Raw genomic sequence first — 20057 nt, forward strand, 5'->3', positions numbered from 1 at the left:
CATACCTTATATAGCATAGAAAATAGAAGACAGACATCTGGGCCCTCAAGTCTGGTTGAATGTGATTTAACATAATCACAGCTGATTATCCAACTCTGTACCCTGCTCCAGTTTTCTTTCCAAACCCTTTGATCCCTAGCCTTAGAACTATATTTGACTGCTTCTTGAAAACATTTAATGTTTTGGCCTCAACCACTTTTTGTGGCAGAGAATTTCAAAGGCTTACCACTCTTTGGTTGAAGACATTTCTCCTCAGCTTAGTCCTAAAAGGCCTACTCTATATCCTTAGATTCTTACCCCTAGTTCCGCACTCCCCAGGAATATCCTTATCATTCATCTTTTCTAGTCCTGTTTAATTTAATTATGTAGGTTTCTGTGAAGATTTTACACCCTGCCTCACTCCACATTCTTCTAAGCTCCACTGATTGGAGTCTGACAGTACTCTAATGATATTTTGTATTGTATTATGTATTATATTTTGTATTGTTCAATTAACAAATATTTGCTTTAACATAATGTACTGCACTTAATCATTCAAAGATATTTCTGCCACGCCAGGCTGTCTGTCGTGAAAGTGTGATTGTTAATTGAAAGCTACTATGCTTGCAAAATCACTCTTCCTTGCTTGGTCTACTATGCGTGCACAAATGACTTGAAAAAATGAATGGAGGATTTGTAAAAGCATGAATTACGATGATGCTTTGATTCTCTGGATGAATTACAACATACTTGCATCAACACACCTACAAAAATAGTGTTTACCACTGTACCACCAAAGGGCATTTCTTTTAAGGTTAAAAAAAAATCAACGATTGAGGAAAGAATTACTGTACTATTAAAAGCAAGTTACCCGACACTCAATGCAAGTGCTGTTTTTACAAGCAGTGGGGGAGATTTCTACAGATGAATTAGAGCTAGTGGTTGTGCACTAAGGGACGTTTGGCTGGCAAAAAGTAGCTGATCAGTATATGGAGTGGTGACTAGTTATTGGTGCAAAGGCTTACTGTCTAACAACAACCATGTGATTACCTCCCAGCTTCTGGGTTTGAATGTTTGGTTAGAAGCTATTGGACTCTGAAAAGGAAGAAACTGTTCTTTTTTCTGCATAAAAAATCCGCAGGTCTGAAGAAAACCAATTTATTTTGCCCGATCAGTTGGGGTAATCTGTGGTTCTTAACCAATAAATCACTCTGTTGGTGCGAACTAATCATATGTGCCTCCTGCAAGCAACTGAAATACCTGGAGAAGTAAGCAGGTCCTGATAAACCAACAGGGTACCTGAGTGAGTCCTATGGACAGGAATCATTGAAATGATGTTAGTCTTTCTCTCTTCTTATCTTACCCATCTTTTTGTGATAGTATTTGTTTAAGTGCATTGAGAGTTTTGTATAGTGGTTAGAGTTTTAAATAGTAGTTATATATCGACGAATCATAACTGCTTACTGTAGTTAAACTCTATTTATACATAATAAATAGTAATGTTTATTAAGTACAAAGATTTAATCCATACTTTTTCTCAACCTTGGTTTTAAAGACAACTAGGTTGGGGAACTTTGCATACTTCTATGAAATCTTTAACTTTTGCGATGACTCTGGGGATAGTGGGGCTTGATTTCCAGCATACTATCCCAGTGAGGTTTAAACCATTTCATTCATCCATTTGTACTGTAAACAACCTGAAATACTGCATGTCTCTTAAAAGATTTTTAAAAACTGGTTGAATGAAACTGTATATGCAAGCCATGGTGCAAGAAGCCTGAAATAATGTTGGAGGTAAAAACAATGACTGCAGATGCTGGAAACCAGATTCTGGATTAGTGGTGCTGGAAGAGCACAGCAGTTCAGGCAGCATCCAAGTAGCTTTGAAATAGACGTTTCGGGCAAAAGCCCTTCATCAGGAATAAAGGCCATGCTTCGATTTCGAAGCTACTTGGATGCTGCCTGAACTGCTGTGCTCTTCCAGCACCACTAATCCTGAAATAATGTTGGACCTACCAACCAAAGCTTTGAATCATGGTTGACAGATCCCACAAAAGCTGGCAGCAAAATGAAGCAATGGTTTACTTTGACATCACTCTGATATAATAGTCTTCTACATTTTCGGCTAATATAAGGAATCTAGATGGCATTGTATTCTCCTTTGCTGAAGGAGAGTCTTCAATCTCATTCTTAAAGAAAAAAAATCTAAGATTTCAACATTAAAGGGAATAGTGTTCCTCACATGCCCATGTGAACGATGTTGTAAACAGTTAGGCAATTACTGCTAACACATCTTGTTTCAGCAGAGCCCCAACCCCTGGCAAGTTGATCCATCACGGAATTTTCAAATTGTTACCAAGTGGGCTACAGGTCATGCTGTCAAAAACAACCAACATTCAAAATTTTGAGCACTGTATAATTAGCAGTTTGGTTTGATTCAAATTTGTTCAAAGAAAACTAAAGCTACTCAAGTTTTACCACCTCATAATTTGCTAAGAAGCCATCCTCTTTTGTGTATTTGCCTTTTGGTCCAGGTCCATTTGCTGGAGCACCAACATTTGAATTTGAAGAACTCAATGTGAAGCTTCGTCCATATGTTGGAATTCCAACCAGCAGTTTTTTTCGGTCTGCACCTTTATCTTTCCAGTATTTAACAACAGAATCCTGTAACAGGAGCAGTTAGAACAACACTGAGTTCAAGAGATTAATCACCATTGTAAAACTGCTTTTCAAAAAATATTTCAAAATGTGGATTTTGGTTAATGTCTCATGCCAGCACAATGTAAATAAGAGAATTTATAAACATACAATATTGTAATCCAAAGCAACATCCTTATCAACATTGCTATGATATAAAGGACTGTTGTGTCCAGTGATGGCTTCCCAGTGACCATGGAAATCATATGTCATGACACTGATAAAATCCAAATATCTAAAGAGATGAAAATAAAGCAAGTTAAATCATAATCTCTACTAATACTAGCAGATCATAACAATAAACAACAACAGCATATATTAATACAGGGTAAAAACAAGGACTGCAGATGCTGGAGCTCCTTGGATGCTGCCTGAACTACTGTGCTTTTCCAGCACCACTCTAATCTAGCATACATTAATACAGAATAACGGCCAATATAATTCAGATATATGGCACTCCTAAGAGCTACTCCTACCTATCGTAAAACAAGCTTACTTTTAGACAGTGTAACACAAATCCAGCTCAAGACAGTAAATTAAACTCCAAAATGTAAACCAGCACAGTAAGTCCATTTTTCACACTAAAATGCAGAATTAAAACTAGAGTAATAGTGCTTACAACTGTATTGAACATACCAAGAATATTAAGATCCATCCAAGTATTATATTAACTAATAGGAACTGACAATCTGCAGGAATTACATGGATCTTCTGTTGTAATTCTGGCTGAAGACTCTCAAAAAATAAACATATAATATTATAAACCAAAGCAATATCCTTATCAACATTGCTACAATATAAAGGGCTGTTTTCCTCTCTGTTTAGAGCCTGTTGTTCACATCTTCAAGTCAGCATTGATGCTGTGTATCTTGAGGCTGCCAATGAATATTTCTGATCATTTTATGAATTTTCAGCTGGACTTCGTAAACAGCTGAGGCACTTTAAAGAATTGATACAAATAATATCAGGGAGGATCATCAGGTGTGAGAAAAGTCTGATAAAAACAGGATGCACCTTTTTCATGATAGAAACATAGAACGTGGGTCAGTAAATTTGCAGATGATACGAAGATTGGTGGAGTTGTGGATAGTGAGGAGGGCTGTTGTCGGCTGCAAAGGGCCTTAGATATGATGCAGAGCTGGGCTGAGGAGTGGCAGATGGAGTTCAACCCTGTCAAGTGTGAGGTTGTCCATTTTGGAAGGACAAATAAGAATGCGGAATACAGGGTTAATGGTAGGGTTCTTAGCAAGGTGGAGGAGCAGAGGGATCTTGGGGTCTATGTTCATAGATCTTTGAAAGTTGCCACTCAGGTGGATAGAGCTTATAAGAATGCCTATGGTGTATTAGCGTTCATTAGCAGAGGGATTGAATTCAAGAGTTGTGAAGTGATGTTGCAGCTGTACAGGACCTTGGTTAGGCCACATTTGGAGTACTGTGTGCAGTTCTGGTCGCCTCACTTTAGGAAAGATGTGGAAACTTTGGAGAGGGTGCAGAGAAGATTTACTAGGATGTTGCCTGGAATGGAGAATAGGTCGTACGAGGATAGTTTGAGAAGACTAGGCCTTTTCTCATTGGAACGGCAAAGGATGAGGAGTGACTTGATAGAGGTTTATAAGATGATCAGAGGAATAGATAGAGTAGACAGTCAGAAACTTTTTCCCCGGGTACAACAGAGAGTTAAAAGGGGACATAAATTTAAGGTGAAGGGTGGAAGGTATAGGGGGGATGTCAGGGGTAGGTTCTTTACCCAGAGTGTGGTGGGGGCATGGAATGTGCTGCCTGTGGGAGTGGCAGAGTCAGAATCATTGGTGACCTTTAAGCAGCAATTGGATAGGTACATGGATGGGTGCTTAAGCTAGGACAAATGTTCGGCACAACACAGTGGGCTGAAGGGCCTGTTCTGTGCTGTATTGTTCTATGTTCTAAGCTGCTATATTGAAGTAAGCTTTTATAGTTTCAAATCTTTCAATAAGTGAGATTAAAGAAACGTAGAGTGGATGAGACGGATAAAGGATAAGTGGGTAAGAGAGAGAATTGGTTAGTGAATAATGGGTGGTAGTTAGTATAATTAGTGAGGTGCTTGAATGGGATGGCAAGTCAGGTGGTTAAAAGTAGTTAGGTAGGTGCAAAGTAGTCAGACTGATTTGCCAATTTGGAGGAGCCAGGCTGCTTAGTTCAGTTACACTGTATAATTAGAGCTGGACCAGGTATTAATCTAACATGTCCTAATTGAATATCAAACAAAGTTCCATGCATCTGGCTCACATCTCTAGAGTTTCACGAAAGGCTCTGAACAGAAGAAATCAGCCTTTCAGAATTTAAAATTCACAGGCAATTTCTTGCATATGTGTTGGTCAGCACCACAGTAACTTAATGTGCATATCTTCACTTATGTCCCATCTATATTTGTTTTCACCTCGAGTTTACGTTAACTGCTTTTGATTTATGAAAACTAGTGGTTTTCAACTTTTGTGGTTTGTTTTATTGTGCTTTGGACACAGTTTGCCACCCATGTTTCTCAAGTGTTACAACATGGCATTGAACCTCTCTGTTAATTTAATTCCACACCTAGAAAAGTTCACTTCGCCTCGTAATCTGTTAAAATATGAGTGACAGAGAATTCTCAAATTCCACTATTTAAAGAAAATAATATCAATTTATTCTTTAACTCTAAAAGTGAACATTAAACAACTAGTCACAACTCTAAGCCCCCCTTTCTCTTAACTGCTTATTACCTGCTGCCAACTCTATAACAAATACTGTTCCAACAAAACACTTATTAGAATTACATCAACTTAACTTCAAAACTATACAGTGGCTGTCATTGTCGGTGTGTCTTCTTTTGTCTGAAGATCACCTGGGGTTGTCTTTGTTATTTTACTGTGAAGATGTTTCATATAAAAAAGGTATCTTTGATAGAGAGTGCTTCAATCTTTTGGATTTGGGGCTCTTTCTCTAAGACAGTTACTCTCTCATTTTCAAAACGCCTACTTTTTTTACATATCCCCAACATCGGATCGTCTCATTGGTTCGAAGTTGGCAACACAATAAAGTCAAACGCAATTGGATTTTGGTATCTTAGGACATAATTTAAATTGACTGGTTAAATTCTAATTGGTGTCCAAACAGCAACCAACTCAGGTATCCATTTCACAGGCAAATGTTACATATTTTCAATTTTCCACTATGTTGAGACTGTTATCTAGTCATATGACACAAGTGCTTGTAAGCTCTCAGTGCAGAACAGCAGTCATGGTCTCTTAAAGGTACAGTACACACCCTCAAATTCATAACACAAGTATCAAAATGTAGTTTGTTCATGACTGAAACTTAACCCCCTTTGAAAATTAAACTGCACAAATAGGATCTACATTTAAAACTAAATTACACTTACTTAGATATTTTAGATACTTCATAACTAGCATCAATTTTGTCTTTACCAGCAGCCACAGCAGCTGTAATCAGCAGTTTGTCATTTCCTGTTTTTGCCTCTTTTGTAAAGGCACCTCTCAATTCCTAGGGAAACAAAATAATGGGATGAAAACTGTAATCTCATGGTTTAAGCAGACAGCAGTAGTTACGGGGATCATAGTTTGGATTATTGTAGCTGTAATGTTTACCTTAAAGCAGTTTCCCAAAGGAAAGATGATTTCAACCCAGCTTGCCCAGTTCCGGCTAAACTGGTTGAGAGGATCATTTCAGTCACATGCCATTTTAATGAAATATGTTTCAGCATAAGAGCCCTTGCCAAGTAATTTAATATCTTGAAAACACAATCTGGTGATGTCATCCATCCTACTAAACACACTGGTAAAATCTGGCAGGAAGCAATAATTTCCTAGATGATAAAATGTCAGTCTAAAAATTTTACAACTTTTGATAGAAAACAACATACCTGTAGATGTACTTGATGAGAACTACAAATTGCCCAAACCTCTCCCACGTGAGTCTTTGTATGGATTCTGAACCAGCATGCACCGTAAATTAAAATTTAGGTTAAGATCATACAATTACCCCTCAAATTCTACAGTGAAACCATTTTTTTGATACTTTATCTCTTTTAGTATGAAGTATATTTGATAAACTGACAAATCAAATTGAGATTGAGATGATCTCTTCATTTGTCATCAGAATATAACAGTTTGGTTTTTAATGCATTAACCTCTGAGCTGAAGGACAACTCATACTCAACAATATTTGGTGGCGATAGCAGTGGGGAGATGGGTTGATGTGCAGCTATGAAGAAGCCTTCTCTTCTCTTTAAGATCTTAGAACATAGGCCATCAGGCCCTGGGGACCTGTCTGCCTTCAATCCCTGATAGATTGCTCAATATCTTTGACCTAGTGATGATAATTGTTCTAAGATCCTCCCTCTCTATAACTTCTGCAGCACCTTTACTGCTGGGATAATATTAGTATTTTCTACTGTGAAAATTGAGGTAAAATATTGATTTACTATCTCCCCCATTCCTGTGTTTCCACCTAATGTCTTTCCAGTCTCATCCTCCTAGGGGCTAGCATTCATTTTAGTTACTTGCTTCCCTTTTATATGCAGAAGTTTTTGCTATCCATTTTATATTTTGTGATAGTTTTCTTTCATAATTTATCTTGCCTCTTTTTATTCCTTTTTTAATAAACCCTTGTTGATTTTTAAAATTTCCCGCCACTGGCCTTTGCAATATGACATGCCTTAGTTTTTGTCTTTCTATTATCTTTAACTTCCTTGTTTAGCCATGAATCTTTTTACCTCCTTTTACAATCTTGCTTCCTCTCCAAAATATATTTTAATCGGGAGGAATTGGTAACTCCTACATTTCAGTCTTCCTGACCAGTCTACTGGGACAAAAGCTGTCCTCATGCCTATATAATCACCTTTGTTAACTCCAGAACACTAGTGTGGGACTCCAATTTCTCACCCTCAAACTGATTTTGAAATTCTAGAATTACATCATTCCTCTTCCCTTGCGTATCCTCTCCTATGACCTCATTACACAACACCAACTCCAGAATAGCCTGCTTTCTGGTTGGTTTCACAGCATATTGTTCTAAGAAACAATTTCTAATATATTCAATGAACTCTCCTTTGAGGCTACCCTCGTAATTTATACCGAGTCTATATGCACATTAAATCACCTATGATTAGTGCTGAATCTTTCTTAGAATTTCCCTATATTTTCTGGTTTATATTGTACCCCACTGCAGAAATACCATTTGAGGACTCGAACCAGGGGCCTATTTCCCACACTATTGCTTATTTCTATCCACATTGATCCTAAGTCTATGTAATTTCTCACTACAGCAATGATATCTACCTTTTATGACAAAGCTGCACCACATTCTTTTCCTTCCTGCTTATCCTTCCGAAACACAGAGTAGCCTCCAGTTAAGCACCACCAAATCAAATCTATGCACTTCCATTTATTCTGTTAAGTTATTAATTTTGTGCATTCAGAGAAAAAAGCCTTTAAATTTGTTCTACTATCAAATCTCTGCATTCTTGGCCGGTTCTTTCATACAATATGATGTTCACAAGTTCCGTCTCTTCATTTTATTTTTGATAACAATCAGCCTCATCACTAAACTGAACTGTGTTCTTCTCCTTTAACTTTGATTTTCTAATTTTCTGTGTAATTCAACCCAATCCCCGCCCCACTATTTTGTTTAGATTAGATTAGATTAGATTACTTACAGTGTGGAAACAGGCCCTTCGGCCCAACAAGTCCACACCGCCCGCCGAAGCGCAACCCACCCATACCCCTACATCTACATTTACATTTACTCCTTACCTAACACTATGGGCAATTTAGCATGGCCAATTCACCTGGCCTGCACATCTTTGGACTGTGGGAGGAAACCGGAGCACCCGGAGGAAACCCACGCAGACACGGGGAGAACGTGCAAACTCCACACAGTCACAGTTTAAAGGACAATCTACAGCATACCTTATGCAATTCTGGTCCCAGCATGATTCTGGTGGAGCCCATCCCAATGGAACAGCTTCCTCTTTCCAGTATTAGTGTCAATGACTCATGGTTTCGAACCTATTTCTCCCACACCAATCTTTAAGCCACTCACTTATATCTTTAATATATTCACTCTGTGTCAATTAGCTTGTTGCTCAAGTAGTAATCCAGAGATTATTACCTTATTGGTTCTACTTATTATTTTAGCCTCTAACTGCTTACATTCCCTCATCAGAACCTCATTCCTTGTTCTACCTGTATTATTGGTATCTATGTGGACCACGACAACTAGATTTTTCCCCCTTCCACTCCATGTTCCTCCGCGGCCCAGATGAGATATCCTGAACTCTGGCACCAAGTAGGCAACGCAGCCTTTGGGACTGTTGGTCTTGGCCACAGAGAATAGTATCCATGCCTCTTTCCTATTTCAATTATGACTACCTTTTGCTTTTTGCCTCCCCTTGAATGGCTCCCTTTATACAGAGATATGGTTATTTTGCCCATCTTCCTATAATCCCTGTTCTTATTCACACAGGGAGTAAACAACAAGGATTGAGGCTCAAGCAACACTACTTCCTGGATCCCTCGACAAACCTCACTCATTGTCACACTCTCCTGTTCCTCTCCAAAGGCTGAATCCAAGGTTGTTAATCTAAGGGGTGTGACAGACTCCTGAAACACAGGTAACATGCCTCCTCTCTGACATATCATAGAGCCTGAAGCTCAAACTCCAGCTCATCAACTTTGAGCCAGAGTTTCTCAAGCATCCAACAATTCCTACAAATGCAGTCACGATTAGCAACAATGGGGTCAACTACCTTCCACATCATACAGGTGCAATATTACATCACCTGACCCTACATTTATATTTTATTAGTTTTTATTTAATTTTTAAATTCCTACTTGACTTTAGCTTTATAATCTGTAAAATATTTCTTCCATTTATCTTTAATCTGAAACCAAATTAGAACTGGTATTTAAATTAGCAGACATTTGGCAACCAATGAACTTGTAGTTTTCCTGTGATATCACAGTTTATTCTCTAAACTGTTCATGAATAGAACAGCAATTTATTATGTGTATTTTTACTTAAAAAGTGAAAATTTTTACAAGTCGCCATATCATGATGCCAGTATTAATGATAGAAGTTACGGATAAAAAGAGAAAAGTAAAAGTGAAGATAGGAGCTGATCTCAGACTAAGTTCAATTTGGAGCCTTCAAAACTAAGATTCTGCCCCATATCCCTGCTTAAGTATTTGTTTTAACTTGATAAAGTATTAGTGCTTTAACAGGCTAACAATGCTCTTAGATTTTTTCTTACTCACTCAGATGAAAATAAATTCAAATGGAAAAAGGTCAGCAATGTACTAGTGAAATAAGAAGTTTAGATATTTAGCAGTTCATACATAATGATAATATTACTGCACATTTAAATGTTTTAAAATTGAGAGCTATTTTCTTACCATAATCAAAGATGTGAACAGTTGTTTGTTTTCTGGTGGATTTCCTTTGGAACCTGGATATTCCCAATCCAGATCTAAACCATCAAACCCATACTTCTTCAGAAATCTAATCACAGAGTTGATGAATGTTGCTCTATTAGTCTGAGTTGACACCATGCTGTTGTAACTAAGGAAGGAGCCAGAGAGGTAAGAGGAAGTTAAAAAATTGGTGGTGTTATTTTCCAAATGTAGTACAATGTAAAATGTATTTAGTTTCTCTTTGTCTATTTTAAAATTCAAGAACTGGAAAGGGATTAAAAGTCAAAGGCAAAATTGCCATAGTCCTAACAGACTGTACTCTCATGAGAGAGAGATGACCGGTGATGGTTTATCTTGACAGTCACCATGATTCAGGTGAGGTGAAAGGTTGTGAAGGTGAGACCTTCATGGTAGCCTCAGCTGGTGCAGGAGTTGAACCCATGCTAAAGGCATTACTCTGAAACCAGCCATCGAGCCACCTGAGCTAACTAACCTCCAACAGGTTTTAAAATGAACAACAAACATTGTTGTTTGGCAATAATGTATTGATACACAAGTGATACTAAACATTGGCTCATTTAAATAAAATGTACACACTAATTTCAGAATTCAATTTTCTGCAACTTATCATTTTTTAAGTGTATAGGTCAAAAATTATTGATACATTATATATTTGTAGAATCAGCTCTACATGCAATTGCAACAATAAAATGCAGACATGGAAAATTCCAGACAAAGATCTGGATTTTTGTACTCAAGATAAGTAGCATTGTATTGTAGAATCTTTCAGCTCACTGTATTCAGTTTGGGAAAAATATTCCAGAATGGCAGGACCTTCACTCCAGAGCAAAGTTGAAGGATAAATTTGGGTGGATGCAGATCAGAAGTGATTATGGGGGTTGCAGAGTGCCGAAGCTGGCTGTTTAAAAGGTCCATCTTGGTTCTCTGGGATGTTGTCCCAGTTGTTTCAGTTTAGGTCCTCTAGCGCTCTCATCCCTTATCAACACTCACCTTCTCCACATGTCAAAGTAACAACTCCATCATATGATTTGATTTATCATCGTCACATGTACCTAAACTCAGTGAAAAGTTTTGTTTTGCAAGCCGTACAGGCAGATCATAGCAAACAAGGACATACAGATGATAGGGTGCTTAAACATAGCGAGGTATACAAGTTTACGACTGCTACAGGAGGTGCACAAAAGCAAAGTCAACATTAGATTTGAAATTAGTGTTCGTTCAGCAGTCAAATAACAGCAGGGGAAAAGCTGTTCTTGAACCTGTTGGTGCATGGATTCAAGCTTCTGTATCCTCTGCCTGACGAAAGAAGTTGAATAAGAGTATTATCGAGGTGGAAGTGGTCTTTAATGATGTTGGCAGCCTTTCCACAGCAGCGAGAAGTGTAGATGGAATCCATGGATGAGAGGTTGGCTTCCGTGACAAGCTGGACTGTGCACACAACTTTCTGCAGGTTCCTACATTTGTGGGAAGTGTAGTTGTCATATCAGGCTGTTGTGTACCCAGATAGAATGCTTTCTATGTAAAGGTTGGTGAGAGTTCTTATGGACATAAATCTGGGTCCTGCCCACATGTTCAAATGCCTGCAGGGTTTTTAAGACACTGAGAAAATATGGGCTTTAGTCAGAGCTGAGTCAGGAAATAGAATATTGCGACTAGGCTCAGTGGCATTAATTATAGTACATCTCCACCGCCAATATTAATGAACAGAAGATGAGCAATCTGGGGGGAAAGGGCAGCTATACTGTCAGGATCTACCACATTTATTTAATTCCAGGCAGTCCAAGTAGTTGTCTTATAACGCTGTAGTTGCGTTCCAGCGGAACCTTACTTAATAGAAATAACATGGCCAATGGGAAATGTAGAGTTAACAGCAGACCAGCAAAAAAAAATTAATTACGATCACTCAAAAATCACCAAAAAGCTAACACAAAGTACAGCACAGCCTGAATGAAGGTTTAAACCATATTTATTAATGAAACAAAAGTAAATATTGTTAATGCAGGGACAGGGGGTCGTCATCATCATTACCACCTTTAGGTGCAGTTGTGGTCGCAAAAGTGGGTGGCTGTGGTCGATTGTCTTCTGATTGTTTCTTGGGGATTGATTTTAAAAAAAGACATCCAGATTTTGCTCTTTGCCCTTTTTCTTGTCTTGAAGAAGCTGTTCATAGGGTGCCAGTTGATGTCTTATTGAACAAATTGCTATCCTGCTGCGTTCTGCATTGTAATTGTTGTCCTCTAAGAGCTGCAACTGCCTCTCAATTTCCCTCAGGTTAGAAGACAAAAGAGGATTGGAAAGCTCTCATGGTGTTGCATCCTTGACTTCATCTTTTTCATAGTCATGATGTGGGAAGCTGGAAAAGCACAGGTCAGGCAGCATTCAAAGAGTAGGACAGTCAACATTTCGGGCAGAAATCCTTCTTCAGGAATGTGCTTTATCATCTCCATCTTCCACTTTCCTCTCAGCTGTTATAGATCAACTGCAAAGAGGTCTTCACAGTGGGACCCAAGCAGCTCTTCAATATCCTCACATTCCACTTCTTCAAAGCAAATCGGCTTTGCAAGGGCAATTCAATACTCTTTGATTTTTGGGAGCTGCTCTGACTGTTCACTTCCTTGAAAATCTTGAAGAACATCAAAGAGAACATGCCACCAAAGTGCATGCAGGCAATCCTTACTGACATTACCCCAGGCCTCCACAATAATGTCAATATCATTCTTGATGTTAAAGCTCTTCCAAAATTGAAGAACACTTGTCCTTGTTATCCCTGTCAGTAGCAGCGTTCAGCCTCTTGAATGTGCGTCCAGCATTGTTTCAGCAATACAGGTTGCTTTAGGCATTGCTTCTAATGGTGCATAAGGTGGATTCCCTCATTCTTGTTAAGTGAGTTATATCACATGGTCTCTCCTTATGCTCAAAATGCTTTATAAGATCTAGCTTCTCTTCCAGTGTTATAGCCTTTTTTGCATTCACCACCCGCAATCTTATCACCAAGATGCTTCTTGCTAACATTCTTGTTATTATGCCCCTCCATTTTAGCAAAAGCAAAAGAATTACGTTGTAGATTGTGTGACTATGCAGGTACAAGAACAAATTAGAAAGTCAAATGTTATATATAAGAGTAATGCAGTCCTGTGGGAATTATACAGGGCTTCTACAATAATTCAAAAATATTCTTGTCTCAGAGGGACAGCAATGAATAATCATTAGTTTAATTTTTTAGATGAAGCTGCTCAATGTATACTACTGTACCTCTCATATGCTCTGACGACAGTTGAATTCAGCGCATGTGCAGAACACCGCAAAGACATTGGTGCTGATATCGGTGCATGTGCAGAATAAAGCATTCAAAACAATCTGGAATTGTGCTATTGCGAACAGAGGTGAGCATTCTTGAAAATACCGTTCCCTAATTCTTTAGCGACATTGTAGATAAATTGCAGTGCTGAGACATGCTTTATATGAGAACTCAGGACATGGATGAATCAGAAATCATCCATGAAGGCCCCTGGTGCTGCTAGCAGCTACTACTGTTGTTGCCTGCAATCTGAATAAGTTGCACATTTGACCAGCAGCCATGTAGATCTACAAAACGTTAATATGGCACACTTGTTACGATTGGCAGTGACTCCATGTTTCTGGTTTGGTAGGGTTCATTGGACAATTTTTCCAGTTGAGGCAGCCCAATTTTCAAAGAGTCTTCACTGGCAGCTTTGTAACTCATATTTTTAAATTAATCCCATTGTGACAAACCAATGTACCACGTTTCCAATATAAACTTGACCACCCCACCTTTTAAGGAAACATTTTTAAAACAAATTTGTGACTTCTATGTACTTTATTATTATAGTTTTTACCGTTTGGAACCAAATTTCCAACCTCCAAGAGCTATGAGAGTCTTCAATTCAAGATTCCTGTCAAAAAATGAAGTTATCATCAGGTAATATTTTAACAACTAAGCTGAACTTCTCAATACTTAAAACAAAGATTTGTTTTAGTGAGTGAAAGAAAAAGTGATACAAGTGCTTTTGGAATATAACAGTGAGCACTGTTTAGTTATAGAGATTACCCAGGTGTCTATGGGCACACTTTTAAACAGTCTTAGTGATGTTGGTAATGTCGAAATGTGTGACAAAATCAGGTAAGAAGTCCAGTCTAAATCATCTTCGGAGCATCTCAAGTCATCTTTTATGCTATTGACAAGTGGAGCAGCAAGGTAATGTCCAGTTTCCAAAATAAGGGAGATTATAGCGTGTTAATGTCTTGGTTAATGTCCCAACTCACCTCAATAATACTGAACTTTCTATCTTATTAAAATGAGCCATTAAGCTAAACATCAAGAAATCTCAACATAGAAATCAGAGTGGGTACCTAGTGACTTCATCACTTATTCTGAATGATGTCCTTGTTGGACCCAACGTATGCTCCGCGGGCACCAGCCATACACAATGTGGATCAATATTGTTGATTTTGCAATGCTGTCTTGTTAACAAACAAAACTTTCTTAACCTTTTCACATTACTTCAAATTTCTGAAAGCCAGTCATTTTAGTGACAAAACCCTAAACTGTACTCTAACAATTCAATGCCTTGTGGATACAAGAGATAACAAAAATGAGGGGAAGGGCAAAAGATAAGAGAAAATGAAAATATTTTACGTGAGAATTAATCTTTACTTAAGAAAATCTTCAGTGTACAAATGAACTGTTGAAAAATGAATTTCTACTTACTTTTTTTTTAGATCATTGAATGTTTTGTAAAGAACTTCATCATTCCATTCAAAGGTTGTGATTTCATGGTTTGCATTCATGTTAGCAAACGCATAGATCAGATGGGTGCACATAAAAGGATCAATGTTATCAGGCGTATATCGACCAATTCCAGTTCTGTATTGTGCCCAGTTTGTGAAATAACAGACTAGAACGGTATTACCTAAAAATAGAAAGTTAACTAAGCTATAATAAAACTTAGGAAATATCTCAGAGCAAAGCCACAATGTAATATTTAACTATTTAGAAAAGAAAGCTTTAATGTGATTAGTATAAAGTTGAACCATGTGGCTTTATAAATTGCATAAATTTTATCAAATATTGACTCAAACTGTACTGCTGGGCAGAAGTCAATACTTGCTACAAAAATACAACATGATTTATCTTTAAAAACATTAACTACCAGCTTTGTTGTGCAGTTTTTAATTGGTTTGATTGTTTAACAGCTGATGCATTTTAAGAATATAGAGTACTGAGATAGGAGTAGTAACGTTTACATTTACCAGCAATACTGTAACTTACTCAAATCAGGCTGCAACAACAGGATGAATCCTGTTAGAAAAGGAAAATACATTTTATTTCACTTTTCATTCCAGTACAGAATGCAGCATATTCTAATAATTACAACTTATTTGTGCATCATCGTTTGCATTGCAAAAATGTCCTAAGGCATTTTGATAGAGATGTGATAAGTTCTGAGCTAAAGCATCAAATATTAGAAGAGGTGATCAAAGATGATCAAAGAAATGGATTTTATGGAGAATCTTAAAAATAATGAAGGACAGGAGTTAAAGATCATGGTAGTTAACAAAAGAAAGGGGGAATTTCTAAGAGGCTAGACTTAGACGATCAGAGCTGTCATTTATAAGTGGGGCGGGGGGGAGCATGCAGGGTAGGCTTATGAAGGTAAGGGGTTAAATGAACTATTTAAACAGAAGACCATAAGAAACAGAAGTAGGCCATTCAACCCATCCAGTCTGATCTGCTACTCCCTGAGATCATGGGTGATCCAGATCTGATTGTCAACCTTTTTCATTATCCTTGATTCCCTTACAGATTAAAGATGTGTTTCTCTTAGCCTTGTATCTATTTCATGATTAGCCTTGAAATATCTGCGGTAAAAAAAATTCCAGATTCACTATTCATACAGAAAAAAAACCCTAATCTCGGTCTTAAAAGTATGACCACTTACTTTGGTCAAGACCCTCCCATGAGGGGAAACAACTTCTCCGCATCTACCCTGTCAAAACACTTAAGATCCTGGAATATTTTGATAAAGTCACCTCTCATCACTTCTAAATTCCGACAAGTACAACCCCATCCTACTCAATTTCGCACCATAACATTGTCCTCTCTACCCAGTAAAAAAACCTAGTGAACCTTCTCTGGATTGTCTCCAATGCCAATATTTCTTTCCTTAGATAAGAGACGCAAAACTGTTCACAGTATTCAAGCTATGGTCTAAATAGTTTCTTGTACAGTTTTATCAGAACCTTCTTTTATATTCTATTTAATTTGAAATAAAAAACAACATTCCATTTGTCTTCCCCATTACCCACTGAACTTGGATGTTAGCTGTTTGTTAATTATGCACAAATTCCTCTGTGCTGTAGTTTTCTACAGTCTTTCTCCATTAATTAAGAGCATTCAGCTCTTCTGGTCTTCCTGCCAAAGTTCATAATGTCACATTTTCTCATTTGTATTCAATTTGTACTGTATTTTGCCCAATAGCTTAATCTGTCTATATCCCTTTTAGACTGTGAGTCATACACACCATTTGTCTTCCCACCTACTTTTGCGTCATCTGCAACATTGGCAACAGTACATTCACTTTCCTCATCCAAGATACAATATATTTTGTAAATAATTGTGGACCCAATATTGATGACTATGGTACATCATTAGTTACAGGTTGTCAGCCTGAAATGCCTGCTTTATCCCAACTTTCTATCTTCTGTTAATTAGCCGATTCTCTATTCATGCCAATATAGTACCTCCAACATCATGAGGTCTTATCTGATTAAGTAACTAAGTGCATGGTACATTATCAAATACCTTCCAAAAATCTAAACATATTACATCCACTGCTTCCTCTTCATTTATTCTGCCTGTTACTTACTCAAAGAATTCTAGTAAATTTGTCAGGCATAATTACACCTTCATGAAGCAAAGAAAAGATCAGAACAGAATAAAAAAATGTATTATAATGTGTACTGTTACATGAAATACACAGTGAAAAGTTTTATAAGTTGCCCACCACAGCACCTACATCAAGGACAGAAGTCATACATAATAATTTTAAGAAAGTAAAATTAAGACACAGTTCATCACAGTTCAGTTAACAGTTCCTGGGCTAGGGAAAAGCACATTTAGGAACAAACCAAATAACCTGAAGACGCAGCCAGGACAAAACCACGAGCCTGGGAAAAGACTGCCAAGCTGGCTAGACCATGCTAACTCCACTTGACCATATTATAATTTTTAAGTGCTCTATTACTACCCTGTGTAATAAACTGTAACATTTTCCCAATGAGAGATACGAAGCTAACTGGCCTACAGCCATTTACCTATTTTTTGGTTTCCTTCTGTCTTGAGTAAAGAATAGAATAGAATAGAAATTTAATGACACGTACTTTTATATGAAAATTAAAGTGAAACGTTTTACATGTTTCCCCACCACAGCACCTACATCAATGACAGAATCATACATAAGAATAATTTTAAAAAAGTAAAATTGAGACAAAGTTCATCACAGTTCAGTTAATGGCTCCTGGGCTTGGGGAAAGCCAGTTTAGGAATAATGGAATACCTTGAAGATGCAGCTGGGTTCGAGACCTCCACGTTAAACTGCTGGATACTAAGCTGGAAGCCTCCGCCAAAGAAGACAATCATGCCGTGCCAAAACTGCCACTCCAAGATTGCCTGCTGAACCTTTGGAATACCAGGATGCTGAAGACGAAGAAGACCTCTACATGGGGACAAGACCTCCATGCTAGGACAAGATCACCACAACAGAACAAGACCACAATACTTGGAGACCACCACATTGGGAGACTGCCACACAGGGAAACTGCCACACACAGCGAGACTGCTACGCCGAATTGAGGCCGCCTTTCTCCTCTTTCAGGTGTCTGGGCCTAGCTGCAGACACAGCGTCTCGACATATCTCAGTCTTGGCCAAGGGAGTCAGCCTGGGACCTATTTCTTAGTTGCCAGGAGACCGGGGGCCAGATGATGCAAAGTCTGTTTGACCGCATTATGTATTTTTAAGTACTCTGTTACTACACCCTGTGTAATAGATTCTAACAATCCCCCAGTAGGAGATATTAAGCTTATTGCCCTATAGCTAGTTACCTGTTTTATTTTAGTCTCCTTAATTTTTTGAATAAGGTGTTATATTGACAACTTTCCAATCCTCTGGAACTTTGAGAATCTAAGGATTCTTGGAAAATTACTACTTATGCATTCACTATCTCTGTAGTTACTTCCTTTAATATCCTGGATGTATCCATTAGGTCCAGGGGACTGATCGGTCTTTAGCCCCAGTACTTTTCCTAATACTTTTTCTCTAGTGATAGTTGTTGCATTTATTTTCTCTCTGCCCTTTTCCCCTTGATTATTCAATTATATTGGAAAACCTTTCATATCTTTAAATGTGATGCAAAGTAGTTATTCAACTTCTCTGCCATTTCCAAATTTTTATTTTCCCAGCTTAAATTCTCTAAATTTGCTCTATTTAAAGAAACTGTTGCTGTCCATTTTGGTACTGAAATAACTCCACAGAGACTAGTATCCTGTCACTAAGTCACCCTTATTTACATGTGCATAGTACTTGACACTGGTCTGGCTTCCTCAGAGCCAATTCTCAGACTGAACAGAACCTCTGACACTCCAGTTTAAACCTGTCAGCCATCCTCCCTGTTTGGACCAGAGTAACAGCCCCAAATCAAGGAACTCTGTTCTATGAGGCCCAACTGACAGACGTCATTACAATCGCAACATCTCCCTCCCTCTAAGTTTGGGATCGTAGGCCTGCTGTTTTTCATCATCTCCTGGGGTGTCTTTCAACTGGGCATGTTTCCCCTGGCTCAGCCTTGGATATGGATGGTTGTACCGGACCATATCCAGTCTCTTGCACCCGGAGTGTCTCAGAAGAAATTCATTCTCTTCTTCAGGCAGTAAAGGCATTGAGGCTGCAACATCCACCATGTCAATTACAGACTTTAACACTCGACAGAGGTTCCGACAGGCCTACCGGTTGCTCTGAGGGGCCAGGCATGCTTTAGTCCTGCCCCATTTGCTAGTTTGCAGTTTTCATGTGGTCCACGCACTTGTTCAGGACTGCCTTGTTGACCCAAACTTTGCACATCACGGGACACTACCTCTCTTTGATCATTCCTCTTATCGCTGCAGGGCCATTTCCACTGAAATTAACAAAGGCTGAGCTGGAACTGACAATGACTGCACCAAAACTATCAATGACTCCGCAATGTTGACCATAAACAAACCATGTTACAAAGACAATAAGCTCATCAATGACCTATTATTACAAAATGGATAAAAGTATGTGCTCCGGGCTGAGAGAAGAATTGCAACTGACCACTGTGCTGTTGGTGTCTTTCTCTCCCCGGAGCTCCAGTATTTCCTTGTACAATGAATTCTGTCGTTGAACCCTGACTGAATTCGAGCCTGGTGATTTTCCTCACAACATCGCCAACGTAGCTAAGTCTGCAACCACCTTTGGCCACCAGACATAACTTCTTGCCAACATCTTCATTTTGGACGCCCCTGGATAACATTGGTGGAATTCAGTCAGTGTCAAGCAGTGATTTTGTTTGGGACAATCACTCTTGCTCCTCAAATCAAAATGCAGTTTGCTCAGATGTTTCGTTTCATCACGTCAAGAAAGGTTTAAATTCTGATTGTGATCTCACTTTTGGTCCCCGCCTCACCAGCAGCTTTTTTAGTTTTCTCAGGACTGGATCTTTTCACGTCCACAGTCTGGTATCGTCAGCGGTGACTGGAAGGGCACCCAGAAAGTTTAAAACCAAAACAGATTCTTCCAGTGGCAGTACCATTATGGCGCATCTGTCAGCAGGAGGTGGCTCAAGGCATCCACATTTGACATTTGGCCTCCTGGACTGTAT

At 38.4% G+C, this 20057-nt stretch overlaps 1 protein-coding gene across 7 annotated transcripts in view; it reads right to left on the reverse strand.

Moving 5' to 3' along the window:
- Nucleotides 1-20057, reverse strand: part of LOC140467371 (acidic mammalian chitinase-like) — a 38109-nt gene that overhangs the window by 12266 nt on the left and 5786 nt on the right. For 6 of the 7 annotated variants that reach the window (XM_072563688.1, XM_072563689.1, XM_072563683.1 and 3 more), the window contains 7 exons: nt 15433-15462; nt 14872-15073; nt 14000-14056; nt 10104-10269; nt 6071-6192; nt 2788-2911; nt 2461-2643 (listed from right to left, as the gene is read on the reverse strand). In XM_072563688.1, the coding sequence (XP_072419789.1) occupies nt 2461-2643; nt 2788-2911; nt 6071-6192; nt 10104-10269; nt 14000-14056; nt 14872-14984 (765 nt within the window). In that variant the 5' untranslated portion in view covers nt 14985-15073; nt 15433-15462. The remainder of the gene's footprint in view (nt 1-2460; nt 2644-2787; nt 2912-6070; nt 6193-10103; nt 10270-13999; nt 14057-14871; nt 15074-15432; nt 15463-20057) is intronic. The other variant, XM_072563686.1, reaches the window with a different exon arrangement.

Source organism: Chiloscyllium punctatum, chromosome 45, assembly GCF_047496795.1.
Source record: "Chiloscyllium punctatum isolate Juve2018m chromosome 45, sChiPun1.3, whole genome shotgun sequence".
Classification (NCBI taxonomy): domain Eukaryota; kingdom Metazoa; phylum Chordata; class Chondrichthyes; order Orectolobiformes; family Hemiscylliidae; genus Chiloscyllium; species Chiloscyllium punctatum.